Source organism: Entelurus aequoreus, linkage group LG11, assembly GCF_033978785.1.
Source record: "Entelurus aequoreus isolate RoL-2023_Sb linkage group LG11, RoL_Eaeq_v1.1, whole genome shotgun sequence".
NCBI lineage: Eukaryota > Metazoa > Chordata > Actinopteri > Syngnathiformes > Syngnathidae > Entelurus > Entelurus aequoreus.
Genome location: NC_084741.1, coordinates 35005054 through 35024880, shown reverse-complemented (window position 1 = coordinate 35024880; position 19827 = coordinate 35005054). Strand labels below are relative to the sequence as shown.

Here is a 19827-nt window from a genome sequence, read left to right as displayed (position 1 = left end):
TAAAGGCCTACTGAAACCCACTACTACCGACCACGCAGTCTGATAGTTTATATATCAATGATGAAATCTTAACATTGCAACACATGCCAATACGGCTGGGTTAGATTAGTAAAGTGCAATTTTAAATTTCCCGCAAAATATTCTGCTGAAAACGTCTCGGTATGATGACGTTTGCGCATGACGTCACGGATTGTAGCGGACATATTGGGACACCATTGTGGCCAGCTATTAAGTCGTCTGTTTTCATCGCAAAATTCCACAGTATTCTGGACATCTGTGTTGGTGAATCTTTTGCAATTTGTTTAATGAACAATGAAGACAGCTAAGAAGAAAGCTGTAGGTGGGAAGCGGTGTATTAGCGGCCGGCTGCAGCAACACAACCAGGAGGACTTTGAGTTGGATAGCAGACGCGCTACCGTGAGTACGCAGCTTTGGCTTCCAAACATTTGATCGCTTGCCCGTACGTGCGTGCCGCTATGTGCATGTCACGTACGTAACTTTGGGGAAATATATGTGCTATATGAACTTTACGGAGGTGAACGGTACTTTGGGCTGTGGGATTGAGTGTGTTGTGCGGGTGTTTGAGTTGTATTGGTGGGTTATATGGACGGGAGGGGGGAGGTGTTTGTTATGCGGATTAATTTGTGGCATATTAAATATAAGCCTGGTTGTGTTGTGGCTAATAGAGTATATATATGTCTTGTGTTTATTTACTGTTTTAGTCATTCCCAGCTAACTATCAGGTCCCACCCGCCTCTCACAGCATCTTCCCTATCTGAATCGCTTCCACTGCCCTCTAATCCTTCACTCTCACTTTCCTCATCCACGAATCTTTCATCCTCGCTCAAATTAATGGGGTAATCGTCGCTTTCTCGGTCCGAATCGCTCTCGCTGCTTGTGGCCATGATTGAAAACAATGTGCAGATGTGAGGCGCTCCACAACCTGTGACGTCACGCTACTTCCGGTACAGGCAAGGCTTTTTTTATCAGCGACCAAAAGTTGCGAACTTTATCATCGATGTTCTCTACTAAATCCTTTCAGCAAAAATATGGCAATATCGCGAAATGATCAAGTATGACACATAGAATGGACCTGCTATCCCCGTTTAAATAAGAACATTTCATTTCAGTAGGCCTTTAAGATAGCTTGCAAGCGATAATGTTACTTAGTGGCGTTTTAGAGGTACTGCTAGAATGTTGCATGCCATTATGTTTTATGTCACCTTAATTACATTAGCACCTGTATGCCAAAGCAGTTTGTCTGTGTAATAGATTTGTTTTTTATTGTATGTTGCTTAGTGTGCTGAGCCGCCAGGGCCTTTTCCTATATCATCATTTACACTTCCATGTTTAACAACATGTATTGTTAATGATGTACAGCTGTAAAATTTAAACAGAAATAGCCTAAAATCAGTTGCACTTAAGCAGGTCATTTGCAATGGAACATATTCACAGTTCCATCAAATCTGATGTAAGTTACGAATATAAAAATTGCACACAGGTTGAGGTCAGGCTTGAGGCGATTGCATTTCTCTCTTTAACGCACAGTTGTAAATATTTTTTAAATGATAGGGGGCAAATGTTCTTGTATTTTTAGAGCCAAACATAGACTGAATTACTTTTAATGACCCGAGGTCTTTGCTTCACACCTTACAATAAATTTTACCTCTTTGCACTGAAAAAAAAAACGGAATACTAAAATAGCCTACAATAAAGCAACTGTGCTTAAACAAGACCAAAGAGTGAATGAGATTCTGCCTCTGTCAAACTTTTCTGTTCCAGTCTTTCACACTTCCAACAAAAATGCAAAACACAGTCGTTAACCAAAAGTGACTTTGGCAGAATTCTTTGTCTACAAGGAGCGGTTGAAAGCGTTCCAACTTCGGCCACAAGAATGGTTGATGTCTTTAAAAGTACAAAACACATAAGCATATTAAAAACACACGTATGATCAGTTGACAAATGCAAAAGCCTTAGAAGGAAATAAACTGCAATGCTTGGTTTTGTTTTATGGGATTCCCAATGATAATGCGGTTGATGAGACAAATGAGGTTCTTACCACACAGTGGTACATCAGTTTTCATACACGGCCATTTTTTTATAGGATTTATTTAGTTTTTTTGCAAAAGGTTTGCTCCGTTTTTTTTATAGGTTACCTTCTCGAGTGTCATTCATCCAAACATTTCGCCTTCCAAACTAGTCTGTTAGCCTGCGCTTCATTCCGAGGACTTGAGTGCCCAAACAAAGAATTTGTGACTCAGCCTTCTTACGATATTAACAAACTGTGGAAGTCTAACTTTCTTTGTAAAGCAGGGGTCCCAGACACGCGGCCCGCGAGACGTTATTTTGCGGCCCGCACCTTAATATGAAAATTCAATGTTAGTGCGGCCCGCAAGTTTTATATGAATGGTGCTTGACAGCGTCATACTTGCCAACCCTCCCGATTTTTCCGGGAGACTCCCGAATTTCAGGGCAACCATATTCTCGAATGTCTGCTGATTTTCACCCAAACAATAATATTAAGGGCGTGTCGTGATGGCACTGCCTTTAGCGCCCTCTACAACCTGTACAAACAGCATGCCAGCCCAGTCACATGTTGAATTTGGCTTCTGTACACACACGTAAGTGACTGCAAGACATACTTGATCAACAGCCACACAGGTCACACTGAGGGTGGCCGTATAAACAACTTTAACACTGTTACAAATATGCGCCACACTGTGAACCCACACCAAACAAGAATGACAAACACAACCGTAACACAACATAAACACAACAGAACAAATACCCAGAATCCCATGCAGCCCTAACTCTTCCGGGCTAGAATATACACACCAGCTACCACCAAACCCCGCCCCCGCAACCCTTCCCCCCCACACATCAAACTCCCCCTCCGTGCGTCGGTTGAGGTGGGCAGGGTTGGGATGGGGGGCGGGGTTTTTCCTTCTTTATTATGCATTTTCGGCCGGTGCGACTTATACTCCGGAGCGACTTATACTCCGAAAAATACGGTAAGTTTATGGATCATAATTTTTCTCAAAGTAATCGTTGGCTCTCACAAAGTCTGCATGATTTGCATTGTTGTTGGTGATGAAAGGATCTGCGTTTACTACCTGTACGTCATGTGATCACGTGACTGGCTAGCTCATTATCTCTCAAAATGTCTCCGGAATCTCAATGAAATTTATACTATTTTGATCATATCTATTTACTCGCAAACTTTGGAAGTCTTTCAGTGTCCTACATCAGATATATATGATAATAGCTTCAATATAGAGGCAACTTGTTTTTACACTCTACTGCTACTTTAAAAAAGAACTCGCAGCCAAGTACAAAGGTGCGATCTATGAGACTCTCCCCTTCTCTGTTCTCTCTATGCTCATTGTGTGCAAAAAATATTTTCAATAAAAGGTAACAGTGCTGTTAAATGTTAATCAATTTCATGTGTAATTTATATGTATATTACATGTAAAACTAAAATTATTTATTTTGTGATATTTCTGGAAAGGATTAATTGGATTTGCATTGTTACTTAGGGAAATGTTGCTGCGGTTTTTCGTACGATTCAGTCTTCGTGGGATGTACCTTTAGGAACGGATTACTAACAAAAACCGAGGTACCACTACACTAAATATTTGGGGAAAAAAGCAAGGGAAAAGTAAAAGGTATTTGAAGAACAATACAATTGAGTGTTCAATAAAAATACATTTACAAAGTTGCACATGTCATTTCACAGCTCAAGGTTGTGCTATCATTTTCTACACAAGCAGAAACATTCCTTTTTGTCTCACATTTCCCTGAATTTGGAACATCATTTCATTGGCAGAGTATTAAAAGCTGCCTGTTCAAATAGGATCTTGGTTACAAGATGAAAATCCAGACAGTGTTGTCTGGGCGGAGGTCAAGTTTATAGAAAACCATGAAGACACAAGACACGTATTGTCGGAAATTCAGGTCGGAGCTGTCTACGCACCTTAGTGAATGATTTACCAACATGTGTGCACTCGTGCTCTGTCTGTGTGCACTTTGAAAAGGTACATTGTCTTGTCAACATGAAGCCCAAAGACTCAGCGTGGAAGTAGAAATCACAATCCCATCCAACTGTACAAGGAAATATGTTTTTGTCTGGCTTAAGAAATGGCCCCGGCAGCTGTTTTTGCTGCTTCAATTCATCTTATATTCATTTGAACACCACGTTACCTGGGCATATGGCCCCTTAATTCCTCTGGAAACTGTGTGTGCATTTATCTTACCTCCGGAGATCTCATTGACATCTTCAGGAAGAGTGAATGAATCAGTCAGACGCTGTGGCTGGGTTTTGACTCCTCCACCACCCTCGCCTCTCTCAGCTAGTGCACGCGGAACACAGCACAGACACACAATACAGCATCACTGAAGTGCAACATTAGATAGCTTGTTTGTGGGTATTTCAAAAGGTCTTGCAGGAGATTTGGGAGTTTAGTCAATAATCTTTCCGTTGATAGACCTGAGCCATGTCAAGAAATAGCAACGGAGCAATAGAAAAAAAAAGTAAACATACCTTTATGTCTGCCCTGCAGTGGTTTACTCTGAGTGCTACCCCTGACAGAAATTACACTGAAGATGTAGTCCTTGGACGGGTCGTAGTCGGTTATCAACACTTTACTGTCACTTTTTGATATGATGATCTCCCTCTGATGACCACCTATCAGAGACAAGGAACAAGAAAACAGGCCAAAGTTGAACTACCGTAAAGTACTGCTGCCAAATCTAAGAAACCTGAATATAAGACAACCCATCCTTTTCTAGACCTTTTCAGGGGAAAAAAAGCAAAAACAAACACAAAAATTAAAAATATTTTCAATTTCCTTAAAATTAACATCCCAACCCCTCCCCTATTGTTTGCTAACCTAAACTACAAAACCCAAAATCAGTGAAGTTGGCACGTTGTATAATTCGTAAATAAAAACAGAATACAATAATTTGCAAATCCTTTTCAACCTATATTCAATTGAGTAGACTGCAAAGACATAATATTTAATGTTCGAACTAAGAAAGCAATGTTTTTTTTGCAAATAATCATTAACTTAGAATTTAATGGCAGCAAAAAAGTTGGCACAGGGGCATTTCTACCAATGTGTTACATGGCCTTTCCTTTTAACAACACTCAGTTAACGTTTGGGAACTGAGTAGACCAATTTGTGAAGCTTTTCAGGTGGAATTCTTTCCCATTCTTGCTTGATGCACAGTTTAAGTTGTTTAATAGTCCGGGGTCTCCGTTGTCGTATTTTACGCTTCATAATGTGCCACACATTTTCAATGGGAGACAGGTCTGGACTACAAGCAGGTCTGTCTAGTACCCGCACTCTTTTACTACGAAGCCACGCTGTTGTAACACGTGGCTTGGCATTGTCTTGCTGAAATAAGCAGCATCCATGATAACGTAACTTAGATGGCAAAATTGCTGAATTATAAAATACTGTATGTCAATCAAAGAGGTGGTTTGGGAAATAGAGGAGCAACGTGCATATATCTCAATATTCAGTGTTTTATTGTTCATAGTTAATATTGTAAATCCCATATTCTGTATTTTCATGTACATTCTGAGTGTCTTTTACAGTAAAAAAAAGTTACACATACCAAACCTAAAAAATTTAATGAACTTAAGTTTTTTTTACTGAATTATATGACAGTCAGAATGTACATAAAAATATAGAATCTTGGATTTACAAAAAATAACTATGAACAGTAAAACCCTGAATATTGAGAATATATGAACGTTGCTCCTCTACTGCAGACCACCTCCTTAATCGACATATTTTATAATCGAGCAAGAACAACAAAGATGCAACAAACATGGCAGAATAAGCGCAAAGGATAAAAAACATCCACATATTCGATAGAATATCACTGTTTTGCAGAACTTTGGTGTAGAAATCTGCCTTTGTCTGACATTTGCTGCTCTGTAAACAAGCCCTGCCCACTCTGCCCCGCTCTGTTCGCGCCAGGTCTGCATGAAGCATTTGTATATCACTCAAAAGTGCAGATTCTAACCGTTGGAATAATTTCTATAGTTTCAAAACATCCAGCGTGCTGCATTGAAATGTGTATCATGTTGCATTATGCCCACGTATCCCGGTTAACTGCCTTTTTTATGCTGTTTTGCAAGACCTGTGTCACGTGAATTCGAACTTAACACCTCATTGGCTGGTTCTGAGACAGGATCGATTGTTTCAGTGTTAATTTACCGGAAGTGAGTCTTGCTTTTTGAAACAGCTGATTTTTCAGCACTGATTTTTTTTTTTTTTTACACCAAATTTTTATACACTGAATTTTTTGCACACTAAATATTTTTTCACAGATTTTTTTTACACTGAATTTTTATAAACTCAAATTTTATACAGTGAATTTTTATACATTGAATTTTAAAACTTTAATTGTTTTAAATTTAATTGTCAGCATAAGTTGAAGTAAAAAAAAATCAGTTCCCAAGATTCAAATGCATAAAATTCTGTTACATAAAATCAGTGTAAAAAAAAAAAAGCTTCCATGATAAAGACACAAATTAACCTTCATAGAAAACCTTGTTGGCAAGCACGGAGGTCAGGTGTTTCTTGTTGTCGCAGTAGGAATAATGAATTCTTATTGTCAGAGAAACACCACTAAAGCAGAACAATTCAACACTGTTTGTCTCATCTTGAACGGGTTTGTGCTGAAAACAAAGTTTCCTTGTACTTGTGCAATGACAATAAAGATCTACCTGACCTAACCTTCCACCTCCATGGTTGACAGTAAGGATGGTCATATTCAGATTTCGCTGCCTCCAAACATGTCAAGTCGAGTTGACGCTAAACAGATCAATTTTGATTTTAGCTGACCACATTACATTCTAACAAGACTTGTCTGAGTCATTCAAGTGTTTGTTGTTCATGGATCTTCCTGAGTAGGGGAAGCTGCGGGCACTGCAAGTGTATTACTTGTGTTTTTCTAGGCAACTTTGGTCTGAGGACCCTTTGCTATAATTTACAAACTCATTTTGTGCAAATCTGGGATAATCCCTCACCTTTCTCACAACAACCCTTACCTCAGAGGTGAAATCTTGCAATTTGTGTGCTTAATGTGTATATAACTTCTCTGTTGGGAAAAGGATGTAATGTTATTTTTTTCATAGAAATTCTGAAGTGGTCATATATTTGTAAGGGTGTAAACTTGCAAAGTCAGCTGCGGATTAAATACTTATTTTCCGCACCGTACACTTTCCTCTGTCCCCCTAACTTTACAGTATTGATACCCTCAGGAAAAGAAGGACCAGTGAGTATCATTTGCATTCCAAAACTAAGATGAGTAAACTTAACGTCAGTGTTCTAATTGAAGGCTTTTACGTCCTTGCACACCTGCTTACTGTAGATCTGTTTGAAATGGAAACACATTAATTTGTCTGCATTAGGTGTAATCACCGGGTTTATGATTGGGAATAATATTTTCTCATTTGTGTTTCAGGCGGAGCATATGAGGTCACACGCCTTAATAGAGCAACAAATATTCATTTTGTTGCTTGTGGTTGTACAAGGGGATTATTGTCCCTTACATGACACACACACACAAATAATGAGTACTTTGAAATATGAGCTAAAGCCTTCAGAAAGTCGAAAACTGCATAACATGCACCAAATTTGATGAAAAAATTACTATTAGTCACGCAACAATGCATTAAAGGCCTACTGAAATGATTTGTTTTTATTTAAACGGGGATAGCAGATCCATTCTATGTGTCATACTTGATCATTTCGCGATATTGCCATATTTTTGCTGAAAGGATTTAGTAGAGAACATCGACGATAAAGTTTGCAACTTTTGGTCGCTGGTAAAAAAAGCCTTGCCTGTACCGGAAGTAGCGTGACGTCACAGGTTGAAAGGCTCCTCACATTTCCCCATTGTTTTCAATGCAGCGAGAGCGATTCGGATCGAGAAAGCAAAGATTACCCCATTAATTTGAGCGAGGATGAAAGATTTGTGGATGAGGAACGTGAGAGTGAAGGACTACAGTGCAGTGCAGGACGTATCTTTTTTCGCTCTGACCGTAATTTAGGTACAAGGGTTCATTGGATTCCACACTTTCTCCTTTTTCTATTGTGGATCACGGATTTGTATTTTAAACCACCTCGGATACTATATCCGCTTGAAAATGAGAGTCGAGAACGCAAAATGGACATTCACAGTGACTTTTATCTCCACGACAATACATCGGCGAAGCTCTTTAGCTACGGAGCTAACGTGATAGCATTGGGCTTCAATGCAGATAGAAACAAAAGAAATAAACCCCTGACTGAAAGGATAGACAGACAATCAACAATACTATTAAACCATGGACATGTAAATACACGGTTAATGCTTTCCAGGCTGGAGAAGCTTAACAATGCTGTTGCTAACGAAGCCATTGAATCTAACTTAGCAACGGGACCTCACAGAGCTATGCTAAAAACATTAGCTATCCACCTACGCCAGCCCTCATCTGCTCATCAACACCCGTGCTCACCTGCGTTCCAGCGATCGACGGAGCGACAAAAGACTTCACCCGATCATAGATGCGGTCGGCGGCCCGGAGACGGAGGAAGTCAAGGTGAGGTCGGCGGCTAGCGCGTCTGCTATCCATCTCAAAGTCCTCCTTGTTGTGTTGCTGTAGTCCGCCGCTAATACACCGATCCCACCTACAACTTTCTTCTTTGCAGTCTTCATTGTTCATTAAACAAATTGCAAAAGATTCACCAACACAGATGTACAGAATACTGTGGAATTTTGAGATGAAAACAGAGCTTTTTGTATTGGATTCAATGGGGTCCGAATACTTCCGTTTCAACGATTGACGTCACGCGCATACGTCATCATACATAGACGTTTTCAACCGGAAGTTTCGCGGAAAATTTAAAATTGCACTTTATAAGTTAACCCGGCCGTATTGGCATGTGTTGCAATGTTAAGATTTCCTCATTGATATATAAACTATAAGACTGCGTGGTCGGTAGTAGTGGGTTTCAGTAGGCCTTTAATTATTATTAGTTACTTTGCAATGTTATATCCATCCATCCATCCATTTTCTACCGCGTGTCCTTCTCAGGGTCGCGGGGGGTGCTGCAGCCTACAATGTGTTGTTTTCCTAGTGTAAACCATTCGAGAATATTGAATATAGAATTTGCCAACATATTTCCACGGAATCAAGTGCTGTGTTGGTGACTCAGTATGTGCTTTTTAGGGATGTAACTATACCAGAATCTCACGGTATGATAATGTGACAGTATTGAGGCCACGGTACGGTATTACTGCAGTAATGTCAAAAAAATAAAAGAAGACTTGGTAACTATGGTATGTAAAATGAAGTGGCAGGAATGTTCAAATGTTCTAAACACAGACTGGATCTACTAAACTTGTGCGCAAAGTATTGTGTCTCTTAAGTGAGCAGAATAAGAATAAAGACTACAATCTACTTAGCATGTCTGTCTTCATGAATATGCAAAATATTCGCTGATCATTACAACTGAATACTGGGAGGAGATGATAATAATATAGTTACTTAAGGCTCGCAGTGTGATCTATCAAGGCTGAAAATTGTGCGTGCATACTGAATTACGCACACGGCTGTGAGAAAGGAGGCGATCGTGCTACAAAGACAGACAATAGAAAGAGAATGCGCCATCCTACGCATGTTTGCCAACATATTTGGACTGTTCATTAATAGTATTAGACATTTTTCTATTCGGCAATTTCATTTTATAATTTTATAGCTCCTTGATGACTTAAGGGGCTGATTAAAACATATTCAATTGATGTGTGTCAGTGTCTCCTACAGTTTTTTTTAAAATGCCGTTCGTATTGTATATATGTATTATTATAATATATCTCCTCCATATAAAAATGTCTTACAATATGCATTTTCTTGCGCTCGGATCATTCCAGACACATGAATGCTGTTGTGATGGGCCATCATCTCGCTGCAAAGCGCATCTTTAACAAGCACAAAATTGTTTCGGTTGTCTTGATTTTGATTTATTATTGTATAAAAGGTGATACAGATTATAGGTGTGTGCTGCTAGTTCAACAAAATTGCACATAGGTTGGAGAGCATAATAACTGTATATTGTTTTTGTTGTATTGTTTGTCTGTGCATGGTGCAATCGTGTGTGTCCCCCCCCCCCCCCCCCCCCCCCCTCTCGGTGAGCTGTGGAGTCCCCCAAGGCAGTATATTGGGACCTTTACTGTTCCTAATATACATAAATGACATGTCATCGGCATGCAACTGTGAATTGTTTTTGTTTGCGGATGACTCTGCCCTGCTGGTATCCGGCAAGGACAAGTCACAGGTGGAGAAAATCCTCAGTGCTGAGCTGTGTAGAACTTGCACCTGGCTCGCTGACAACAAGCTATCCATACACTTGGGTAAAACAGAATCCATCCTGTTTGGGTCCCACATCAACCTTAAGAAAGTCAATGACTTCACCATAAAAGTGGGTGACATTGTTATCACCAGGAAAGATGAGGTCACCTACCTAGGTTCCATTCTAGAGGCTAACCTTTCCTGTGATAAAATGGCAACCAAGGTAATCAGAAAGGTTAACCAACGAACAAGATTTCTCTACAGAATCTCCTCTCTGGTCAACAAAAGCACCTTGAGGATTCTGGCGGGAACTCTCGTTCAACCCTTTTTCGATTACGCATGCACCTCCTGGTACCCTAGCACCTCCAAAACCCTCAAATCTAAACTCCAAACATCTCAGAACAAGCTAGTCAGGTTACTTCTAGACTTCCACCCCAGATCCCACCTCACTCCTACCCACTTCTCCAAAGTGGGCTGGCTCAAGGTGGAGGTCAGAGTTAAACAACTTGCACTGAGCCTAGTCTATAAAATCCACTACACCTCCCTGATACCGAAGTACATGTCAAACTACTTCCTTAACGTAAATGACCGCCATAACCACGACACCAGGGGGTGCTCCACTAACCACGTTAAACCCAGATTCCGAACTAACAAAGGTCTTAACTCATTCTCTTTCTTTGCCACATCAATGTGGAATGCGCTCCCAACAGGTATAAAAGAAAGGGCATCTCTATCCTCCTTCAAAACCGCACTAAAAGTTCACCTCCAGGCAGCTACAACCCTAAACTAACACCCTGCCCGGATTGCTAATCATCAAATGTAAACAATCAAATGCAGATACTTTTTCTTATGCCTTCTGATCTCTCTCTCGCTCTCTTTCTCTCTCTCTATATATATGTCCACTACTTGCTGTCCATATCCTACCCCCCACCCCCTCCACACCCCTGATTGTATATAATGTAAATAATTCAATGTGATTATCTTGTGTGATGACTGTATTATGATGATAGTATATATGATAGTATATATCTGTATCATGAATCAATTTAAGTGGACCGCGACTTAAACAAGTTGAAAAACTTATTCGGGTGTTACCATTTAGTGGTCAATTGTACGGAATATGTACTTCACTGTGCAACCTACTAATAAAAGTCTCAATCAATCAATCAATGTGCGCAATATTTTTTATTTATTGCCCATTTTTTGTTTTTTCGTTGTTTTACTTTTGTAGCTGTATATAGATTGGCAGTACTGCAGTGGCAATTCGTTGCAGCCGGTCTGTGCTCTTTTGATGTATTTTATGTCCTCTGTATTCTTTGATATTTTCCTCTTGTTTTCCTCTATTATTGTGGCTTTTTTGTATCTGCCCTGCAACCACATAATTTCCCAATTGTGGGATGAATAAAGTCTGTCCTATCCTTTCCTAACATGAATGTGAAGGGAAAGGAGTGTTCCCATGGACACAGCAAGTAGTACACGCAAAAACCTCATTTAAAAAGGACGGTCTACACTAGTTATCAATTGTACACACAGTCTGATTTACTAAAGGATTGTGTGTACTAAAACACGTGGAAACCCGATATCACACGCAAAGCTGATCTACTAAACGTGTGCAAAGTGGATTGCGTCTCTTAAGTGTGCAGAATGAGGCGTGCAATCCATTAATTAAATAATTAATTATTAATATGCAAAGTGCTTCTTGGAGAAGATGCAAATTTAATTATTTAGCATGCGCAAGTTGATTAATGAACGCTCCTCACGGTTTTGTGAGCACTATTTTGCGTTTTGTGAGCACTATTTTGCGTTTTAATTATCATATAGAAAGCTGGAACGCAAATGGTGTGCGACTAAACTTGAGGTTTTCCATCAAGCATGGTGTGATAGTTTAATAACTTATAAACGCATGCTTACCTCAGCTAAAGCTAAATATTACTCAAATCTCATCCACCTCAACAAAAATTATCCTAAATTTCTGTTTAGTACAGTAGCATCGCTAACCCAACAAGGGACTCCCCCCAGTAGCTCCACCCACTCAGCAGATGACTTTATGAATTTCTTTAATAAGAAAATTGAAGTCATTAGAAAAGAGATTAAAGACAATGCATCGCAGCTACAACTGGGTTCTACTAACACAAATACGACTGTATATACGACGGATACCGCCCTCCAAAATAGTTTCTCTCTCTTTGATGAAATAACATTGGAGGAATCGTCAAAATGTGTAAATGGGACAAAACAAACAACATGTTTACTTGACCCAATTCCTGGGAAACTTATCAAGGAGCTTTTTGTATTAATAGGTCCATCAGTGTTAAATATTATAAACTTATCACTTTCCTCTGGCACTGTTCCCCTAGCATTCAAAAAAGCGGTTATTCATCCTCTACTCAAAAGACCTAACCTCGATCCTGATCTCCTGGTAAACTACCGGCCGGTGTCCCACCTTCCGTTTATCTCGAAAATCCTCGAAAAAATTGTAGCACAGCAGCTAAATGAACACTTAGCGTCTAACAATCTCTGTGAACCTTTTCAGTCCGGTTTCAGGGCAAATCACTCTACGGAGACAGCCCTCGCAAAAATGACTAATGATCTATTGCTAACGATGGATTCTGATGCTTCATCTATGTTGCTGCTTCTTGATCTTAGCGCCGCTTTCGATACTGTTGATCATAATATTTTATTAGAGCGTATCAAAACGTGTATTGGGATGACAGACTTAGCCTTGTCTTGGTTTAACTCTTATCTTACTGACAGGATGCAGTGTGTCTCCCATAACAATGTGACCTCGGACTATGTTAAGGTAACGTGCGGAGTTCCCCAGGGTTCGGTTCTTGGCCCTGCACTCTTTAGTATTTACATGCTGCCGCTAGGTGACATCATACGCAAATACGGTGTTAGCTTTCACTGTTATGCTGATGACACCCAACTCTACATGCCCCTAAAGCTGACCAACACGCCGGATTGTAGTCAGCTGGAGGCGTGTCTTAATGAAATTAAACAATGGATGTCCGCTAACTTTTGGCAACTCAACGCTAAGAAAACGGAAATGCTGATTATCGGTCCTGCTCAACACCGACATCTATTTAATAATACCACCTTAACATTTGACAACCAAACAATTAAACAAGGCGACTCGGTAAAGAATCTTGGTATTATCTTCGACCCAACTCTCTCGTTTGAGTCGCACATTAAGAGTGTTACTAAAACGGCCTTCTTTCATCTCCGTAATATCGCTAAAATTCGTCCCATTTTGTCCACAAGCGATGCTGAGATCATTATCCATGCGTTCGTTACATCTCGTCTCGATTACTGTAACGTTTTATTTTCGGGCCTCCCTATGTCTAGCATTAAAAGATTACAGATGGTACAAAATGCGGCTGCTAGACTTTTGACAAAAACAAGAAAGTTTGATCATATTACGCCTATACTGGCTCACTTGCACTGGCTTCCTGTGCACCTAAGATGCGACTTTAAGGTTTTACTACTTACGTATAAAATACTACACGGTCAAGCTCCTGCCTATCTTGACGATTGTATTGTACCATATGTCCCGGCAATAAATCTGCGTTCAAAGAACTCCGGCTTATTAGTGATTCCCAGAGCCCAAAAAAAGTCTGCGGGCTATAGAGCATTTTCTATTCGGGCTCCAATACTATGGAATGCCCTCCCGGTAAAAATTAGAGATGCTACCTCAGTAGAAGCATTTAAGGCCCATCTTAAAACTCATTTGTATACTCTAGCCTTTAAATAGACTCCCTTTTTAGACCAGTTGATCTGCCGTTTCTTTTCTTTTCTTTTCTACTCTGCTCCCAACCCGGGGTGGACCGCTAGCCTGTCCATCAGATGGGGACATCTCTACGCTGCTGACCCGTCTCCACTCGGGATGGTTCCTGCTGGCCCCACTATGGACTGGACTTTCGCTGATGTGTTGGACTTTCACAATATTATGTCAGACCCACTCGACATCCATTGCTTTCGGTCTCCCCTAGAGGGGCGGGGGGTTACCCACATATGCGGTCCTCTCCAAGGTTTCTCATAGTCATTCACATTGACGTCCCACTGGGGTGAGTTTTCCTTGCCCGTATGTGGGCTCTGTACCGAGGATGTCGTTGTGGCTTGTACAGCCCTTTGAGACACTTGTGATTTAGGGCTATATAAATAAACATTGATTGATTGATTGATTTAATATGTTTGAAAAGCATGTGCAAACTGACAGTTCTACCTGGGATCGGTGCTCACGCTGCAAGGACAGACAGACAGACACACGAGTGTATAATTGTAAATGCACAACACGACTGCTTTTAAAATGGTCATAAAAGGTGGTAGATGTTTTCTGCTTGTTTAAAACCACACAGATGACATAAATGTGCAGAAAAAAAGTGTCTTTGTGGCAATGCCCAATATAGTACATGCAAAATTGTCATTTAAATAAGGCGTTCTGCACCACTTTACAATTACACCCGCAGTGTTAGTACATCACATGCAACAAGCCCACTAATATTACACGCCATTTTATAGATTGTACATGCTGTTCAGCGCATGGTATTTGGATCTTAGTAAATCAGGCCGCAAGTGTTTCAAATAACATGCAAATATTTTTTAAATAAACATTTTGAAAAACATAAACGTTTCTTCAGAGTTCCTCGAGATGTAATCAAAAAGGGCGGAAGAGTGCAAGATTTTACGAAACAACGAGAAAAGCAGCTGACACTCCAGTCCAAGTGAGCAGAGTTGAACAAAGCATGAGTTTGCATTGATCACTTCATTAAAGGTTTGTTTGATATATTTTTAACGTTATTTCCCATTTAAGTATTATGTTTAATATTATTTGTATTTTTTTACACAGCGACTCGGACAGTCTAAATAAAAGAAAGCAAATGTAAGCAAAACCCAAAAGAGTTAAGCTTTTACCAAAGGCAACGATCACAAATGAAGCTTTCAGCACATACACAATGTTGACATTTATAGTTATATTTTGTTAAAGACAGGGAAAAACATGCTACTCGTAAACGGCACGTGCAACAGAAACAAACATGGCAGTCGACGCGAAGCTAAATCATGAAATGCAACCTTACCCGAGCAAAAACGATGCATTTTTATCGGGGAGAGTCTTGATACCAATTTCCTTAACCCAGCCACACACAAAGAAGTTGTAGGCCTTTTCATCTGTTTTGTTGTGTAGTATGGCGCCTGGAACACAATAGTTCAATATGTCCGGGAACGCAACTGACATATAATCCTTGATATCACTCGACAAATCTTTTTTTGATAAAGTCTAGGGATCTATTACATTGCATAGTTGGATTTTTTGCTCGTATCTGCTTTTTGCAGGAAGATCTTTTGTACTCAGATAGTTACAGTACAACAGCCATCTTGGCTTAGTTGACAACCACTGGTTTTCACTTTTGGGAAAAAGTCACATGACGGAATACAAGTAATAGTTTTCTGATCTGCTTGCCCTAACATCGGGGGTCGGCAACCCGCGGCTCTAGAGCCGCATGCGGCTCTTTAGCGCCGCCCTAGTGGCTCTCTGGAGATTTTTCAAAAATGTATGAAAATGGAAAAAGATGAGGGGAAAAAAATCTATTTTTTTGTTTTAGTATGGTTTCTGTAGGAGGACAAACATGACACAAACCTCCCTAATTGTTATAAATCACACTGTTTGTATTAAATATGCTTCACTGATTCGAGTATTTGGCGAGTGCCGTTTTGTCCTACTTATTTTGGCATTCCTTGAACTCACCGTATAGTTTGTTTACATGTATAACTTTCTCCGACTTTCTAGGACGTGTTTTATGCCACTTTTTCTGTCTCATTTTGTCCACCACACTTTTAACGTTGTGCATGAGTGCACAAAGGTGAGTTTTGTTGATGTTATTGACTTGTGTGGAGTGTTAATCAGACATATTTGGTCACTGCATGACTGCAAGCTAATCGATGCTAACATGCTATTTAGGCTAGCGATATGTACATATTGCATCATTATGCCTCATTTGTAGGTATTTTTGAGGTCATTTAGTTTCCTTTAAGTCCTCTTAATTAAATGTATATCTCAAGACACATGTAATATGGCTTTCAATTTTTTGCGGCTCCAGACAGATTTGTTTTTGTATTTTTGGTCCAATATGGCTCTTTCAACATTTTGGGTTGCCGACCCCTGCCCTAACTGAACAAGGGATCATGGGGGATTTAGTTTTTGAAAACAAACAATATAACAAGCTGAAAAATGTTTGTTTATTTCAAGTATTTTTTCAAAATACGTATTGAGGCTATGAAGGGTTTTATCTGACTACTTGATTATTCAGACAAACTGATCATAAGAATACTCGATAAAAAAACGAAAAAATGATAGCGACAACCCTTAATGAGTTTGACTGCATAATTATTCACCAATGAGCCAAACAAAATTTGACACTTTAATAAAGAAGGTGAGAAACAATTGGGTTCAAGAATCAACTCGAAAGAAAGTACAAAGGTGGTGTGAATTATAATTAATCTCTATAAAAATGCTTTATGTGTTAATATTTTTGGGTGTCTGGAAATAAATCATTGGATTTACATTATTTTGTATGAGGAAATAGCTTCAGATTTTGTACGATTCGGTCTTCATTTGACTTTTGGTACGGGTCACTAACGCATGTATGCTTATCAGACGGACAAATTGAAAAAATATTCATCATCTATAGAAAAACCCTTGAACAAAACAAAGATCCGTCTGCCTCAATTGTGTTTGAAGAGAGAGGATGAAGGGGTGGACGGTTGGTCGGGTTATTATTTAGAAAATAGTTGTACAACTCAAATTAAAAACAATTTGAGGATATGAAATGATTTAGAGGTAAAAGGAGAACATGGACATGTCGAGGTGTTGTTAACCATGTAGAGAGCAGGAGATATGGAAAGGACACCGTGGAGGAGCCAATATTTTTACTGCATGTGCTGAGTGCCAGGGAACCACTGCGGCACTCTCACTCCCTCGCTGAGAGAAAGGAAGTGACCATAAATTTGACTTTTTTATTCTTTTCTACGCCATTAAACGCAGCACGAAATTGTCAGACAAGGCTGCTCTTGCCATGGGTTGTTTGTAAGGGGGACATTTTAGGTTACAACGTGCTTATTCAGACCCACTTCTTCACTTTTACAGCAGCTGAGTAAGAATTATCTGCTGCGTTGTTTCGCCACCGCATTAATACGCAACAATTGCAGGGTGGGCAGCATCATTAGTAAAGAAGTTTATGTGACAAACAAGTACTGCAGAGCAACTCTGATTACATGCTTTAGGAGATGTAGATGGCAATGAGGGTGACCAAGCAATATATTATACAAGAATGTCATACTTGACATTGCAACACTTGTCCACTGTTTGCAAGATGCAGGGTGAGACAATGCTGTGTGTGCAGCTTCTTGAGTCTTGATCATTGACTTCATCAGAACTCATTAAAGGGGACCTATAATGAAATTTTGACACTAGTATTAAACAATGCCAAAGCATCAAATCATAGGGTAATAGCATTTTGGCATGAGACTCTGTTTGCGAGGTTCTCAGCCGGAAGGGGAAGAGCTCATACCCCTATGCTTCAGGCTATGAGGAACAACAAAAACGGTACGATAAAGTTTTATTTTCACCTAATCTTGGAATGCGCTAATATTAACACTGATGTGCAGTAACATAAATGCTGCTAAGAGCAACATTTTTAATGCACTTTCTGAATCAATCGGCGGGTGTGCATGTGTACCTAATGTTGTGACCGGGTGAATTTATGCAATGTCCATGAAGTTTATTTTCTAGTTAATAGTGGTGACGACTTCAAGACATATATTGAAAAGTGTACATTTTAAAAGATAAATTATGATACTTTTGGAGAGGCTGTGGCGTGATTTCATTTGTGATCTGGGAACGCCTCCGGAAACTTATGTTTTCTGAGCTCACTTCGTTCACTGCTCGCTGTACATATCCTACGAAGTCAGACCTACACTGTTTCAATGTCCATTTCTCAGATGATATTATTGTTGATGACTGAAGTGCTGATATCAACCAAACCTAACCCCCCCGCCCCAGCCCCCTCCACATCCCACCGCCCGGATTGTAAAAAATTTAAATAATTCAATGTATATACTCTGATGATTAACTTGTGTGATGACTGTATTATGCTGATAGTATATATTTACACCATGAATTGATTAACGTGGACCCCGACTTAAACAAGTTGAAAAACTTATTCGGGTGTTACCATTTAGTGGTCAATTGTACAGAATATGTACTGTACTGTGCAATCTACTAATAAAAGTCTCAATCAATCAATCAAAAACAAACATCTTGCAGACAGACTCAAAAAACAGGTTATAAAAGTGACCGTGGAGAAAAAATTACCCAAATTGTACACCAAAGTATATCTAATAGAGTCGTAACTATTAGGGATGATGTTTGATAAGAAATTATCAAGTTCGAGCCTATTATCGAATCCTCTTATCGAACCGATTCCTTATCGATTCTCTTATCGAGTCCAGATAGGTTGTTGTATATGGAAAAAACCACACAATATTTGGTTTAACAAAAGCTCACTTTTATTATATAAGAAAAAAATAAAATCTAATAAATAAATAAATATTGACTGTTACCCCCCTAAAAAAATAAAATAAAATAAATAAATATTGACTGTTGTTACCCAAAGTATATTAAGTGGGATTTTTCAGAACAACAAATATATACAGTAACACAAAAACAAGCTGTCTCTGTGATCACTATAGGTGTATAAATAATAATATAGTGTTAAATAAAATCAGTCCCTTGGGCACAAAACTGAAAATAATACAGCTCTCCAAAAAGTGCACTTCTGCTGCTATTTGACATAACTGTTTGTTATGATGCTTTGACATTTTTGCGCTTTATTTCTTTATTGAAAGAAAATTCTATGAAGAGAAAAGTTGTTTGCAAATGTGGTTACAATGCTAAAAAATGAAAAGTTAAAGCTAAAAAAAGAAATACACTTTATTGAGTTAAAATCTTTCTTTATAGGGGGAAAGATGTGATGTTATGAGCTAGGGAACATAACAACTACACTACCCAGCATGCAACGGGAGTGACGAGCATGCGCGGTAGCCCCGAAAAGTGTTGTTGCATGTCGTCACCCCTGAAAGTAAACGCCAAGAACTCAGCCAACACGCCTCGTCTGCATTATTTATAATTAGACAGACAACACATATACAGTGTGATTTTGTTTTGTTTACAAGGAAAGAAAAACAAAAGTTGAAAAAGGGAGATCATGTCATATATGTTGTATATATATGTATGTGCTGCGGTTGCTTTAAGAACGTTGTGACAGCTGCCGTAAAGGAGGTGCGGTGCTAGCCTGGTTGCTATGTTTCTGGTTGGTCGTAAAAGTGTTCGTCATGTGTTTGTACCCTGCTCAAATCTCTCAGTAAAGTTATTCATTGGATTATACCTTTTGTTTTGAACTTTATTATTCCATTGTTTTTCCTGC

General features: G+C 39.3%; 1 protein-coding gene across 1 annotated transcript in view; it reads right to left on the bottom strand.

Moving 5' to 3' along the window:
* LOC133659647 (collagen alpha-1(XIV) chain-like) overlaps positions 1 to 19827 on the bottom strand; it is a 324062-nt gene that overhangs the window by 237706 nt on the left and 66529 nt on the right. The window contains exons 5-6 of the mRNA XM_062062231.1: positions 4541 to 4684; positions 4254 to 4349 (exon numbers count right to left, since the gene is read on the bottom strand). Coding sequence (XP_061918215.1) covers positions 4254 to 4349; positions 4541 to 4684 — 240 coding nt within the window. The remainder of the gene's footprint in view (positions 1 to 4253; positions 4350 to 4540; positions 4685 to 19827) is intronic.